At 43.7% G+C, this 12,306-nt stretch overlaps 2 protein-coding genes across 3 annotated transcripts; one reads left to right on the forward strand and one right to left on the reverse strand.

Annotated features, from left to right (window-relative positions):
- Positions 1–100: 100 nt before the first annotated feature.
- Positions 101–4,543, forward strand: LOC139777430 (uncharacterized). Its single transcript, XM_071714846.1, has 3 exons — positions 101–131; positions 708–887; positions 1,555–4,543. Exons 1-3 carry the CDS (start codon positions 111–113, stop codon positions 3,520–3,522), a joined length of 2,169 nt encoding a protein of 722 aa, XP_071570947.1. The 5' UTR covers positions 101–110; the 3' UTR covers positions 3,523–4,543.
- Positions 4,544–6,148: 1,605 nt separating this feature from the next.
- LOC139777431 (sialin) lies at positions 6,149–11,997 on the reverse strand. Of its 2 annotated transcripts, XM_071714847.1 has the most exons (10): positions 11,646–11,997; positions 10,953–11,187; positions 9,874–10,079; positions 9,409–9,630; positions 9,188–9,272; positions 8,801–8,967; positions 8,382–8,531; positions 7,977–8,109; positions 7,225–7,478; positions 6,149–6,659 (listed from the first exon to the last, which is right to left on the reverse strand). In XM_071714847.1, the coding sequence occupies exons 2-10, from the start codon at positions 11,035–11,037 to the stop codon at positions 6,366–6,368; spliced, it is 1,596 nt and encodes a 531-aa protein (XP_071570948.1). In that variant the 5' UTR covers positions 11,038–11,187; positions 11,646–11,997; the 3' UTR covers positions 6,149–6,365. The 2 variants fall into 2 exon arrangements, with proteins under 2 accessions (XP_071570948.1, XP_071570949.1); XM_071714848.1 differs by lacking the exon at positions 10,953–11,187.
- Positions 11,998–12,306: the final 309 nt, after the last annotated feature.

The raw sequence follows: 12,306 nt of genomic DNA on the forward strand, positions 1-12,306 counted from the left end.
CGGCGCGCCGTGGAAGGGGCGCGGCGGTGGTTGCCTATTGTGTCACCCTATATATAACGGCACCCGACACCCCACGCCGTATTAAGAACATTCACCGCATCCGCGGTAACATGGTTTCCAGTTCCAACAAGGTATATCGCCGAGTATTCCGTGCTGGCGCGAGTGCACGAGTAACGCGCGTTCATAGTGCCCGCGATCCGCGCAAGCGAGAGAAAGAGAGAGGAGAGAGAGAGAGAGAGAGAGAGAAAACGAGATCGATTTCAGTCGCTATCAATCTAAATGCAAGTGTTCGGTCTAAACGTTCCGGCGATTTTTTTTTCGCGAAACCGATATTGGTGCTCGTGGGAAAGTGCGCGCCTTGGCGAACGATTGCACGCGATGTTTCGCCCATACGTCCTCAAGATTTATTCCGAGAAAACGTTTTAGAACGCGAAATGTTATAGAGTGACAAGTGCATCATTATGTGAACGTGAACGCGTATTATGAAAGTATTTCATTTTGAATATATAAGCGTCGAATAAATTAAAAACACGCAATTCCCATCGCGCAGAAATATAAGTTTGTCACTTCAGAATTCGTGTATCCAACGATTTGTTACAATTTTCGGCACTCATTTTTCGTGATAATAATGATACACTATTGTGCGTCATGTCTATTTCGCATTACTGCGTTTTTCATCATAGAGAAAAATCGTCTTTCCTTTTAAGATGACGCCATGGCTGATGGCATTCTTCTGTCTGGTGACCGCCGGCTGCTCGAACGTCACGGACCAGCAACCATCGGAAACGCATCATGATCATCAAGTGGCGATCTTGAAGCAGATCAGAAAGGTGAACGAAGACGGCTCTTATACATACGGTTACGAAGCCGGCGATGGATCATTCAAGGTAATTACGTGCATAACTACTTAAGCGTGGCGTAAACCGCGCCTAACGCCTATTTTTCCAAGAATTATAAACTGCATCGCACAATAAGTTCCCACAATATCGGATATTAATTAGTCAGAAGGGTTCTTTTCATTTCTAATTATATTTAAAGTAGCGATTACTTGCTGAGCGAGTAATGCTAATGGCCATATTAATCACATATTAAATAACAATAACGATATTAATAGTGTAACTTCAATAAAAATCTAATTGTCTGCCATAATTATAAATTTATACGTATGATCTGTTATATAATCTTATTTATGCTTTTATCTATAATTATAAAATTTTCAATGTTATTTAAATTAAATTAATAAATGGAGCGAATAATATGCGATTGTTTAAATTACCATTCGACTTTGGAAATATTATTTAATTACATTTTAATTATATCACGTTACCAGTATAAAAGATATAGCTTAATTATATTTATTATATGTATATATAATAAAAATATTTATATATATATATAACATATATATAAATAAAATTATTTCATAAAAATATTTTTATTTTTTACAATCCTAATTGCATTGACAATAGAAAGATAAATTTATTTGTTCAAGATTTACAGTTAGAATCGCGCTATTTTCGTGAAGAACTGAACGGAAAATACTTGCTTTGTCAGGTCGAGAGTCGCGATGTTTTGGGCAACATTAAAGGCACGTTCGGTTTCGTCGACGCCGACGGCGAGATAAAGAGGGTCTCGTACTCGTCGTCGAACGGGACGGGCTTTAAAGCAACCACCATGTCGCCATTGCAGGAACACGTATCGGTCGTGCAAAGTATACCGCGTCTCAACCGTACATTATCAACTACGAGAAAACCGAACATCGTGTACGCGACGACGACGGAATCGTCGACCAGGCCATCGGTCGTGCAGTCGATTCCTCGAACGAGAAAGACGACTACCAGCAGTACCACCACGAGCACGACCACAAGCACCCCTACTACCGAGGCACCGAAAACGATATTCGGACACTACTTGAAAGGCACGTCAAAGAGCAGGCCGCGTTTCGTCATCAATGGCCAGCAGAGACCGATCGTCATAGAGGAAGACACCGAGGACGAAGATTCGCAGATCAATCGACCCAGTACGGATGACAAGAGCGGCGCCTACCGAAGAATCATCTTTGCCAAGCGACCGATCGAGCATAGTCTCCCGCCGATCTCTGAAGATTTCGTAGAGAAGGAGGACGAGGCTAAAATCACGACGGGGAATACTTTGAGGAGGCAATTGCACGACGAGACTACCAAGTCGAGTTCCATTGCCGATGATGGCGACGACCACTCCGACGTTTATGGTGGTTCCTTGTCCACGACGCGTCCTTTGTTCACCACGATGGCTCCGTCGCGGGTTCTCCAGAGAGTTTCCAGTACTTCGCGCCCAGAACGGCCAAAGTTCTACGTCAATCGTCAGGAGAACTTGGGAGCGGGTGGTCGATTCGACAGCCCGAAGTACGAAGGTTCTCGGGTCTACGAGACGGAGACGAAGCCCACCCAGGAGGAGCGCACGACGACCCAACAACAGATCCTGCTTCGCAGTTCTACGGCCAGGGTACCGACGGAGACCCGGGACTACGTCAGACAGAGCACCGAACCTGTCTTCGTGAGACAGCAATCTGATCAGTATCTGCGGGAACTGCCGCCAAGAATACTCGTCCAGTCTCAACAGGGCAATCTCGAGGACGACGAAGGTGTCTATCGAGCGATACCGATCGGTAGGATCTTGTTACCTCGGCCTCCACCGAATCACCAGCCGGTCTACTCGAGCACGACGGACGCCAATGTTCATTATCTGACGGAGAACCCCGTGCCCGATCCCGAGGATGAGGCGCGGATCGCAATGAACATAAATTACATGCGTCCGCGTCCCGTGCGGCCGCTGATCTATCCGGATCCCGAGCAGAGAGCGCGGCCGATCCTACGGCCGATTCCGAGTGCGGCAGTTCATCCTGACGACAGAGACTATCAGGCGACCACGCCCGAGTATCCTTACCGAGCTGGCGGCCTGGCGCTGCCTCCGGAGCCGCCAAATCCGATCGCGCCGCCTCTGAGCCGACGAGACTTTCAGATGTTGCTGAGGAGGCTACTGGTGAGCCAATACGGCGTGCAAGCCCTGTCATACCCGAAGAGCTTCCTTGAAGACGCCCTGTACGACCAGCAGCCGTATCCTTCGTACCCGGCGGGCTATCAGGCGCCACTTCCTAGACCCGAGCTCGCGTACGATCAACAGGCGCAGTACGGCGATCGAGTGTCTCTGAGACGTCCGGTGTACCCCCGGGCTCTGAGCCCGCTCTATCATCCTCAATATGACGATTATCAAGACAGATATCCCAAGAGAGTGTACAGGCAGAAATTCTACACGCAGGACGTAGCCGACGAAGCCGATGAGATTCTACCGGCACCCATTAGGGAAGCTTTACTGCTGCGAATGGTGAACCTAGCGATCAACACCGAACGATCGACGATGGTTCCGACCACCGTGATGACTACCACGACGCCGGCATCGAGATACAGAAAGACGGGTCCAGTTAGGAGCGTGCAGATTATTACGGACGACGAGGAAGAAAAGGACATGAGGAAGAAGATGTAACGACGACGAATGGAGTTAGAAATAGTTAGGAATTACGAAGAAGTATTACTCACTTCAAGTATAATATATATGAGTTAAATTATTGTAGAATTTTAACTAATTGTTACGATTTTTTTTTACAAGATGAGAGAAACTCGACGGAAGTTAACGAATTTGCTTTCGGCAATATATTTTTAGATATGTCATCCCTAATATCATTATCAATTATCCTGGAACGATATCGAATTCTCACGATAGCATATTTAAGTGTGACGAAGCGGCTTACGTCAACGGTAACCTTTTTTTTAATAGCGAACGGATATGTCCAACTAATGTCTTTGCAACGGACGCATTCGTCGTTAATGAATCGAATCGGTTTCGCGAAAGGGAAATCGTTGCCGCGCAGCCCGACCGATTTTCTGCACGATAGCCTCCCGACGTTTGTTGACGCGCATATTTACCTTAGAGTAGGTGCATCAGTGTTCGCAATCGACTAAGAAATATTGTTAGATAATTAAATTTCTTTTCTAAATGAAGATATTATTTTCTCATACACTTATCTTCCAGGTATCGCGTGAAATTTTTCTCACGCTGCTGGGATTTGCGTCAATATCATGTCGTTTAAAATTAACAATGAGGGAAGAATGTTGAAACAACGAAATATCACCAGTGAATAGCATTCCAATAGATGACAGCTTTGATTTACAATTAGATGATAATTACATTACGATAACTATATTAATTATCCGTAGCTTCAGAAAATATATTTATCTTAACGCGATCTCTTAGAAACCGAACAAATACATTGGGCATTTATTTGGTCAGCAATCAATCACTGGTGCATCTATCCTAAAGCGATTATCCGAAAGAAATCTCTCTTACGAGATACCCTCCGTTAAAACGGGACGGACAGCACCAGCGAAAGCTCTTAGATCCTAAGGCATCTCTAGCGTACTCCCTGCTTACGACTGTAAATACGGCGTTACGTAAGAGACTAGTGTGATATATACGCATCGCGAAATAAAGAAAGAGTCGGACGGTAGACGCCAAGGCGTTGTGTGAGAACTCATTTCATAAGTCCCTGAGAGTCGGCGTTACCGGGAAAGAATAGTAACGCGTCTACTGCCGGTAATTAGCGTCGCGCGTTGCGACATTCCTGCCCGGTCGGGTCTTACGCGGCAAACTTTACGCGCGAATATACGGCCGAGGGCGTAGATCATGAGATCTCGCACGTGATTTCCACGCATTCGGGGAGCCCGCCTCGTTGTCTGCGAGAGCGAATTTCTTTGTCGAAAAAAGCATTACGCGCGCGACACACGACGCAAATATCTCACGCGTATATATCCGAACGGCACGTGAGAAGCGGAACAATCACCGCTCGGTGAACGTTCGATTTGCACAAGTGACGACGCAAAAGGCGAATCAATTGGATGTTAAAAACATAAATGGGAAACGAGCTCATTAACAGCATGCGAATTATTGATTCATCAGACGAAGGGAATTAAAGTAATAAATTCACTTCGTCTGATGAATCAATAATTCGCATGATATTAATGAGCTCGACAAGGTGAATTAAATAATTTACTTTGATAGCCATTGCTGATTATTGCTGATTAATGACGCGAATAATTATATTGACATTGCATTTCAGAAAAGAAAGTTAAACAAGCTTATTCCAAGATTTTCCAAGTTTTGTTTATATAAAGTATAAAAGTATACGTGTTTCAGTTACTGATAAGTGAAGTGAAACACGTATGAACGAATAATTTCAATGCAAATATTAACTCAACGCTCTGCTCGAGAATGTCGATCGAACGAGTTCCGGCGTGAAAAAAATAACGCGATGCGAAATACTTGAATTCACGGCGAACGATAGGCAATTTTCCGCGGGTATCTAAAGAGTGTCCTGATTTTTCCGCGCGCGCCGGATATGCACGCCTGCATTTGAAAGGCTGTCGTTAGGACGCGGGGACACTTACCAGCACGGACAGTGGTCTTGCACATGGTCTTCCGGTATTCCGTGCATGCACCAGTTACAATGGCGTAGGTTTATTTTCGCGATAGGATCAGCACCGATAGGGAATCCGCGGGCTTAGAAGATTATCTAATTAGAGCGCCCGCGCCGCACATCCGCCGGTTTGTCTTTCACTCTTTCTCCGGAGATAGAAAGTCGTCGCGAAGGGCGCACGGTGTCTCACAGAAACGCGCGCGTAATGCATAGATTTGTATGCAACGAGCTAGGAAATAACGCGAGCGGAGAAAATCGCGACGAGGTTATCCCGATGAAGCGAAGCCGCCTCAACAATAGTCGAAAGCGAGTAATCCGAGAGACAAAAGAGACGCTTACCTGACATTTGTCCTGTCATGTCCCTCAAATTTCCAACGCGCGTCGACATTTTTATCAGCTATCGACTTTCTACGAGTCGAATTATATCAGTCGGTGGATCTGCTTGTTATTATTCACGGCATTGTTTCGCAACGATTTTATCTCGAGCAGCTCCGGCAGTGTTCAAATTGCGTTTCGCGTTATTCAACGACAACTCGTAATGGCAATATTATTTTCTACAAAAAATAAATCCCGATAAAAAATTAGATATTCAGTTTTTTAAATATTTTTCGTTGTAATATTCTTCGAGGACAATTCCTCTTGATCGTATAAACTTTTATTCCTATTCTTAAAACCTTATATACAATTCATCGTCGACATTCATGTTAATCGTACTATGTCTGTGCGATATATTCACTGTACATCGTTTTTTTTATCGCTATAATCTGGGGGATGAGGGAAGGGGGGAATAGAATATCCTTGGCGCAAGATGAGGCATGAAAATAGCATAGAGAATTGGCACGAGGGCGGTCGCAATTTAATTGGAGGCCACCGAGATCTTCGAGTGAATGGACGAGGAGCGAGGCACGTTCTTCAAGCTCTCGACGTCGTCCTCGAGGGTATAGGGCACGAAGGGCTCGGTCTGCACGCCCACGTCCTCATGATCGAGCTCTAATGCGTCCTGCTCGTAGATTACGTCGTGACTACGCGGTCTCGCCACGGATGGGATCCACGGTTGCGGAACGCCTTTGCCGAGCGCAAGAAAAACCGCAGCGGTCGTCAGCAGGACGACAGAGGCAACGCCGAACACCAACCGCCAAGAGCCAGCGATCTGAAACGCACGACATATCGCAATACGTGAATTGAATGAACACAGGGGATTAAAGAATAAATAAAAAAATACTTTTGCCAATAATATCGTGGGCCATTACAATTGGAGAGGGAGGATTATGTATTGCATAAAATTCGATACGTAATCTCGATTTCCAAATTTTATTTGAGGAATGTAGAAGTAAAATTATGCACTTTCCAACATTTATGTTAAAATTAAAACATTTTTTATATACAATAAAAAGATATCTAGATAAAGAATTAAAAAAATTTGTTGATACTCTTTTCTTATTTCAGAATTAAAAATGTTACGCGCTCTTATTCGAAAATGACATGCAAGGCACGAAATAATTAACAATTATTTAAGTGAAAAGCAACGGGAGACGACTTGTGCGAAACGTAGAAAGTAAAAGGAAAGACTCGTCGCTAAATTCTCGCTTTACGCAATCCGACGTCCGTTTAGCGTTCGCGGGCGTACGAGGCTATTTAATGCGTTACGTTTGCGCGGGCGGATAACGCGCGTGCCCGCGTCCGGCGTAGTAAATGTATATAGTAATTCGACTTACGGAGCCATGGAGAGCCTGGGTGACGAAGTAATTGGCGGCCAGCAGTCCCGCGGCGCCCAGCGTGGAGCAGAGAGCGCACGCGGCCGCGGCGCACGCCGGCGATTCCGCGGGTGCGAGATCGGCTATGGCCGCGAGGGCACCGGCCGGTGCGGTGCCGGAAACTAGGAGGGCTGCTATCCCCAGCCAGGCAGCACCCAGGGCCTGGCAGCCGGCGTAACCGGCGACGAAGAGGAGGGCCGCGGGGATGAAGTGCGCTGATCGTATTTAATTCAATATTATCGAGAGTACTAAATAAAAAATGAAGTCAGAAAGACGTCGGGAAAATATTCTCGCTGTGTTACGTGGGATAAAGCCATTAGCTTGTTACTCAACACGTTTGAGACTTTCCATCTTCAATTATCGTAATGAGATCTCGTAAGCTATTACTCTTAGGACAAGGTAACACCAACAATCAATTCGCCTCGCAGCGTGAAATGAGTAATCTATAACGCACCGACGCACAGAGTTTTCTATAGTTGTAACAACATTGTTATCCATCCATTGAATTTTCGTCGATTTTTACGTTACACATTTCTTTAAAATTCAAAATTTCATTGAGTAAGTTGTTAAAAATGAGAAACAAAAATTGTCTCCTTTTGTATAAATTAATTCAACTATCAAGATATTATAAAATCAAGATATGATCAAAATTCTTGCACGCGTTTCACAATGTTGTAAACATAATGCCGTCTACGGAGATACACATAACGTACCTGTATAGACGACCAACTTTCTCGCCGTGGTCGTGGAAACTATTTTAGATTCGCGGACGTGATCTACGAGGAGACCGCAGGTCAGCGCAGCCATGAAGTGACCGATGTGAGGTAACGTGGTCAGCACGGAGTCCTGAATTGAATTCACAATTTAGTAAAGGGGTGAAACATACGAGCTCGCAGCTGTCCACTATAATATCGATCGACCGTAGAACCCTAACTGAATATTTTATGTCGTAATATTATGTCATCATATTAAATTTATGCCTCTTTCCTTTTTTCGTCTTATATCTTTTTTTCATTCTGATACTTTGACACGTTTTTTTTACTTTGATATTTGTGGTAAATTTTTTACAGTATTTAAAACAATAGTAACAAAACAATAAGAAATTTCAGCCAACTTACGTTGGCTGTAGAAAACCCATAGATGAGCTTCAGGTACTTCGTCATGCCAAGCGCGAGCGTCGCGTCGCCCCATTGATTGCCCATCGTCGCCACTGCGGACGCCCAGACGGGTACGGATCTCAACAGCTTTCCCCATGGTATCACAGCCGCCTGTGATAATTACTAACTTCGTATTTGTATTTAAAAAAACTGCCTCATAAACTAAGTATACATGCGGTAAACCTTAAGTCAATGTCACAGTCGCATGACAGGTTTGTCGCAACTACTAATTAGTGAATGGAAAATTTCCCCTAGAGACCACATAGAAACCTTCAACTACGTAGTCTCTTATCAGACTACTAATTAGCACGTCCATCTATTTTGATAAACTTCCGAGAGTGTAGCGGGTATTCGGTAAATAGATCAGGAGTGTCGCTTACAGTTGTGTCGTGTTGATAATTCTTCGGTGTGTCCTTAACGAAACGGCCGAAGGCGAAGTACCAGCATAGTGCCAAAAGAACCAGACCGTAGCACAAAGAATCGCGGCCGAACGTTCGCACCACCGCGGTGCCCAGCCATCCGGTGAGACAGTAACCCACGCTGACGGCTTGAAGCATGGGAATTAGGATTAATCGAGCAACTTGGAGCCACATAGCGTTACATAGAGCTCGATGGGGCATTTTAAAAGATATCCTAGAGTATATTATCGTAGGGTATATTACCAAGTATGCTTTTACTACAAAATAATGAATGGCTCGAGGAATTCATTGTTCTCGTTAACTCTTTACTTTTCATTTAAGCGGCCGTACCCGCAATCGCCGACATACCTGCGTAACAACTGAAGTACCAGCTTCTGTGATTACTTTTAAACCAGGTCATAGCGAACATGTGAGCAGCGGGCATGGTTGCTCCCTGTAAAAGAGGATGTCGCAATGATCCTCGCGCGAATGTTTTATGTAGCGCCGTGTTTTACGACGCTACGCAAAATCGAGTTCGTGTTTGTTGTAAAGCGTCTGCAGACGGTGAGATAAATTTTACGCCGACTTACGGTGCATAATCCTTGAAACAACCGAAGCGCGACGTGCGACGGTCCACGCCAGGCTGCAGGTACTAATAGAGACGCTAAGCAGGCGCTAAGAACCGCACGTGAGAACACCATGGAGGGCCCGGATCGGCCCCACACCAGGCAACCTCCCAGGATCGGACCGGCGACTTGTCCCCATAAGAACGCCTCGCGCATAATCGATTCCGCTCGCTCCTCCTGTGGCAGCTGTCGTTCATAACATGAATCATAATTGTCATTCTACAACTGCAGCACTGCAAAACATTACTGTTCTCCAGGGTTATACGTGCATTTCTTGGAAAGACTCGACAATTCAAATTCATGCAAAACAAAGCTGTCGCATCAGCGTTAATCCCGCTTTCATATTCGCGAGCAAAAATTTGTAAAACAAATAAAAGTTGGAGGAGAAACATATGAAACATGAGGCAAAATGTTTAAATGTATGTATACCTCCATGAATATAATTTCAAAGTCCTCGGTGCGATTGCGGCTGGTGATATTGACCAGCATATCGCAGTGCCACGATGTGTCGATGATGGCATGATTGTCCTTCTGATTCGCCAACAGTGCGACGGAGGAGCTGACTTCAACCGCGCCGCAAAGCGCAAATCCAACTGCGACTAACGCGGCGACGATATGTCGCGCTCGTACAGCCGCTAACAGATAACAATATAATTACGTGATAATATCATGCAAACATAATATCATAATAATTGCAATTAACTCGATTAAATGACTAATAAAAATCGTTAAAAATTTGCAACAATAATTTATCATGCCATCGATAAAGATCATTGAATAAAGATCATTAAAAGATTATTTAATTACAATCGTGTCGTTAATAAAAGTTTTTAGACGTAAAAATTTTAGTAACATCGAATTGTTAGTATAAATCAGAAAAAATAATTTTTTATTTTTATTTTTACTCCGAAATTATTAAAAAAAAGAATTATTAAAAAGAACCGTAGGTATGCCTTACTAATTAGAGAAGAGAACTAGCAGTTCTCACAGAATCTCTATTATTCTCAGCAAATTAGAGGTACAATAGTAACAAAAGAAATGTTCGCGTACGTATGTACATACATTTATTATCGTAGTCTCTAAACATGCGAGCACGGCAATGTTTGATTTTGATAACTTACTCAAACGGCTGGCACGATAGTATCTGCGTACAAATTCTAAATTTAAAAGGTATTTGTGTCAAAATGTACATTACAAAATACAATCGACATTAGTTATAATATTTCGATAATATTAAACTGTAAATTTTTACATATCTCGTACATCACACAGTCAAAATATTTTAACCATAAAACGCAGCTCTAAAAAATGCCTGAATATCAAAAGAATTCTTCCTCTATTAATTTGTTAAAGTAATTGTAATCATATTACCCTAAATAAAGTAGTATAATGATAGTATCAATGAAGCCATTTAAAGTTTGGCTGCGCGACAGCGTGAAATAAAATTAGATCTCACGCGCGCGATGTGAGAAATAAAATTAGTTGCGGTGATTAGAATTTTAACGAACCTCGAACCTCTTGCGCAGCAAGCTTTAGTTGACAACTGCCACGTTTAACGAACTGCACGCTACCTCTCTTGACGAAGTCTGCCATCTCACAGAACTCAAAAATAATGAAATCGACCGCGACATCTCGCTCTTATCACGCCCGGTGAGATTCTTCACGCACTATCTCTCCACTACTCCGAGTATATTGCAGGTGATCTCGACTTTGGCTCGGCAATGATGCAACGCAAATAGCTGACTTTTCGACAAGACAATGAACGCGTAACGCTATTAATTCCTTCAGTAATGTGAACCGGAGAAATAATGATCTCAGTATTCTCTCTGATCTTGACATCAGTTTGTCAATCTATAGATAAAGGTGCCACGAAAAGTCAACTCCAATAACAAGTATAGAATTCTAACGCCAAACGTATGATTTTCATCCGAATGTAATCGTGATTCTAAGATTTCCTTTTCTTTAATATGAAAAAATTAGTTCTACATTAATCGAAGAATCTGACCAAGTATCATACCGTCGTTTCAAGATACTCTGTATTATGAATAATTAATACGTTATTCGGTTTCTTTAAACTCGACAGACGTGAAGCGTGTTGCAAATCGTTTATTAATTATTTCCTGCAGTCGTACCACGATAATGACGCACTGAGAATTCCGGAAACCCGTTTACCGAGGGAAGTCGATTGAGGGCACACGTACCTTTGACCTCGAGTGCCGCGTGTCTCAGCTGGACGCTACCGCGTTTAAGACGAACCAGCGCTGCCATCGTCGTCAAACGAGTTCAGGCATCGATTGCGTTTCCATGATGTAGGACCGATACTTCAGGCACATGTCAGGAAATCCGTTGATCTTTCCGGTCACTTTTCCACCGCGCGATACGAGATTACCGAGACGCGGCAGCGGCGGTGAGTTACGCGAGCCATACTGGTCATCTGGCCGGTGCGAGTGAATGAACATCTCCGTTAACGAGACTTGATACAATAAGTACCTATGCCGGGTCAGCCTTGAAGCACCGCGCGCGAGGCCCCGAGGCCCGCCTCGTAATATTTTCCCAACGCCGGAGCCGCCGAGCGATATATCGAATCTCATCACCGATAAAGATCTTCAAACGCAGCTGCTGGTTTTTTTCCTGGCCTTATCACAACGCTCGCGACGCGTGATGTAGTAAAAAATATTATTGAGTTTAATTAATGCAGCATTATTATACACAAGCGCTAGTGCGGTGTTTATAAAGCGAAAAGGATTTCTGGATCATTGATAAGTTAAAAAAATGTTACAATGTTCACATCCTTAATCCTGATATTCCTAGAAAATATAATAATATTCCGCAATCTTAATTTGATAAATACATCAAAACTGC

Source organism: Temnothorax nylanderi, unplaced genomic scaffold (assembly GCF_030848795.1).
Source record: "Temnothorax nylanderi isolate EJ_2023f unplaced genomic scaffold, tnyl_v1.0 TNYL_tig0148_pilon, whole genome shotgun sequence".
Taxonomy (NCBI): domain Eukaryota; kingdom Metazoa; phylum Arthropoda; class Insecta; order Hymenoptera; family Formicidae; genus Temnothorax; species Temnothorax nylanderi.

What these genes read in the sequence shown, in the direction of transcription:
- LOC139777430 (XM_071714846.1), top strand. Translation starts at nt 111, where the DNA reads ATGGTTTCCAGTTCCAACAAG. An exon ending in TGGTTTCCAGTTCCAACAAG is followed by an intron (nt 132 to 707) that starts GTATATCGCCGA and finishes TTTCCTTTTAAG; the next exon opens with ATGACGCCATGGCTGATGGC. An exon ending in CCGGCGATGGATCATTCAAG is followed by an intron (nt 888 to 1,554) that starts GTAATTACGTGC and finishes TTGCTTTGTCAG; the next exon opens with GTCGAGAGTCGCGATGTTTT.
- LOC139777431 (XM_071714847.1), bottom strand. Translation starts at nt 11,037, where the DNA reads ATGGCAGACTTCGTCAAGAGAGGTAGCGTGCAGTTCGTTAAACGTGGC. An exon ending in TGTTTCAAGGATTATGCACC is followed by an intron (nt 9,273 to 9,408) that starts GTAAGTCGGCGT and finishes CCTCTTTTACAG; the next exon opens with GGAGCAACCATGCCCGCTGC. An exon ending in ATGGGTTTTCTACAGCCAAC is followed by an intron (nt 8,110 to 8,381) that starts GTAAGTTGGCTG and finishes AATTCAATTCAG; the next exon opens with GACTCCGTGCTGACCACGTT.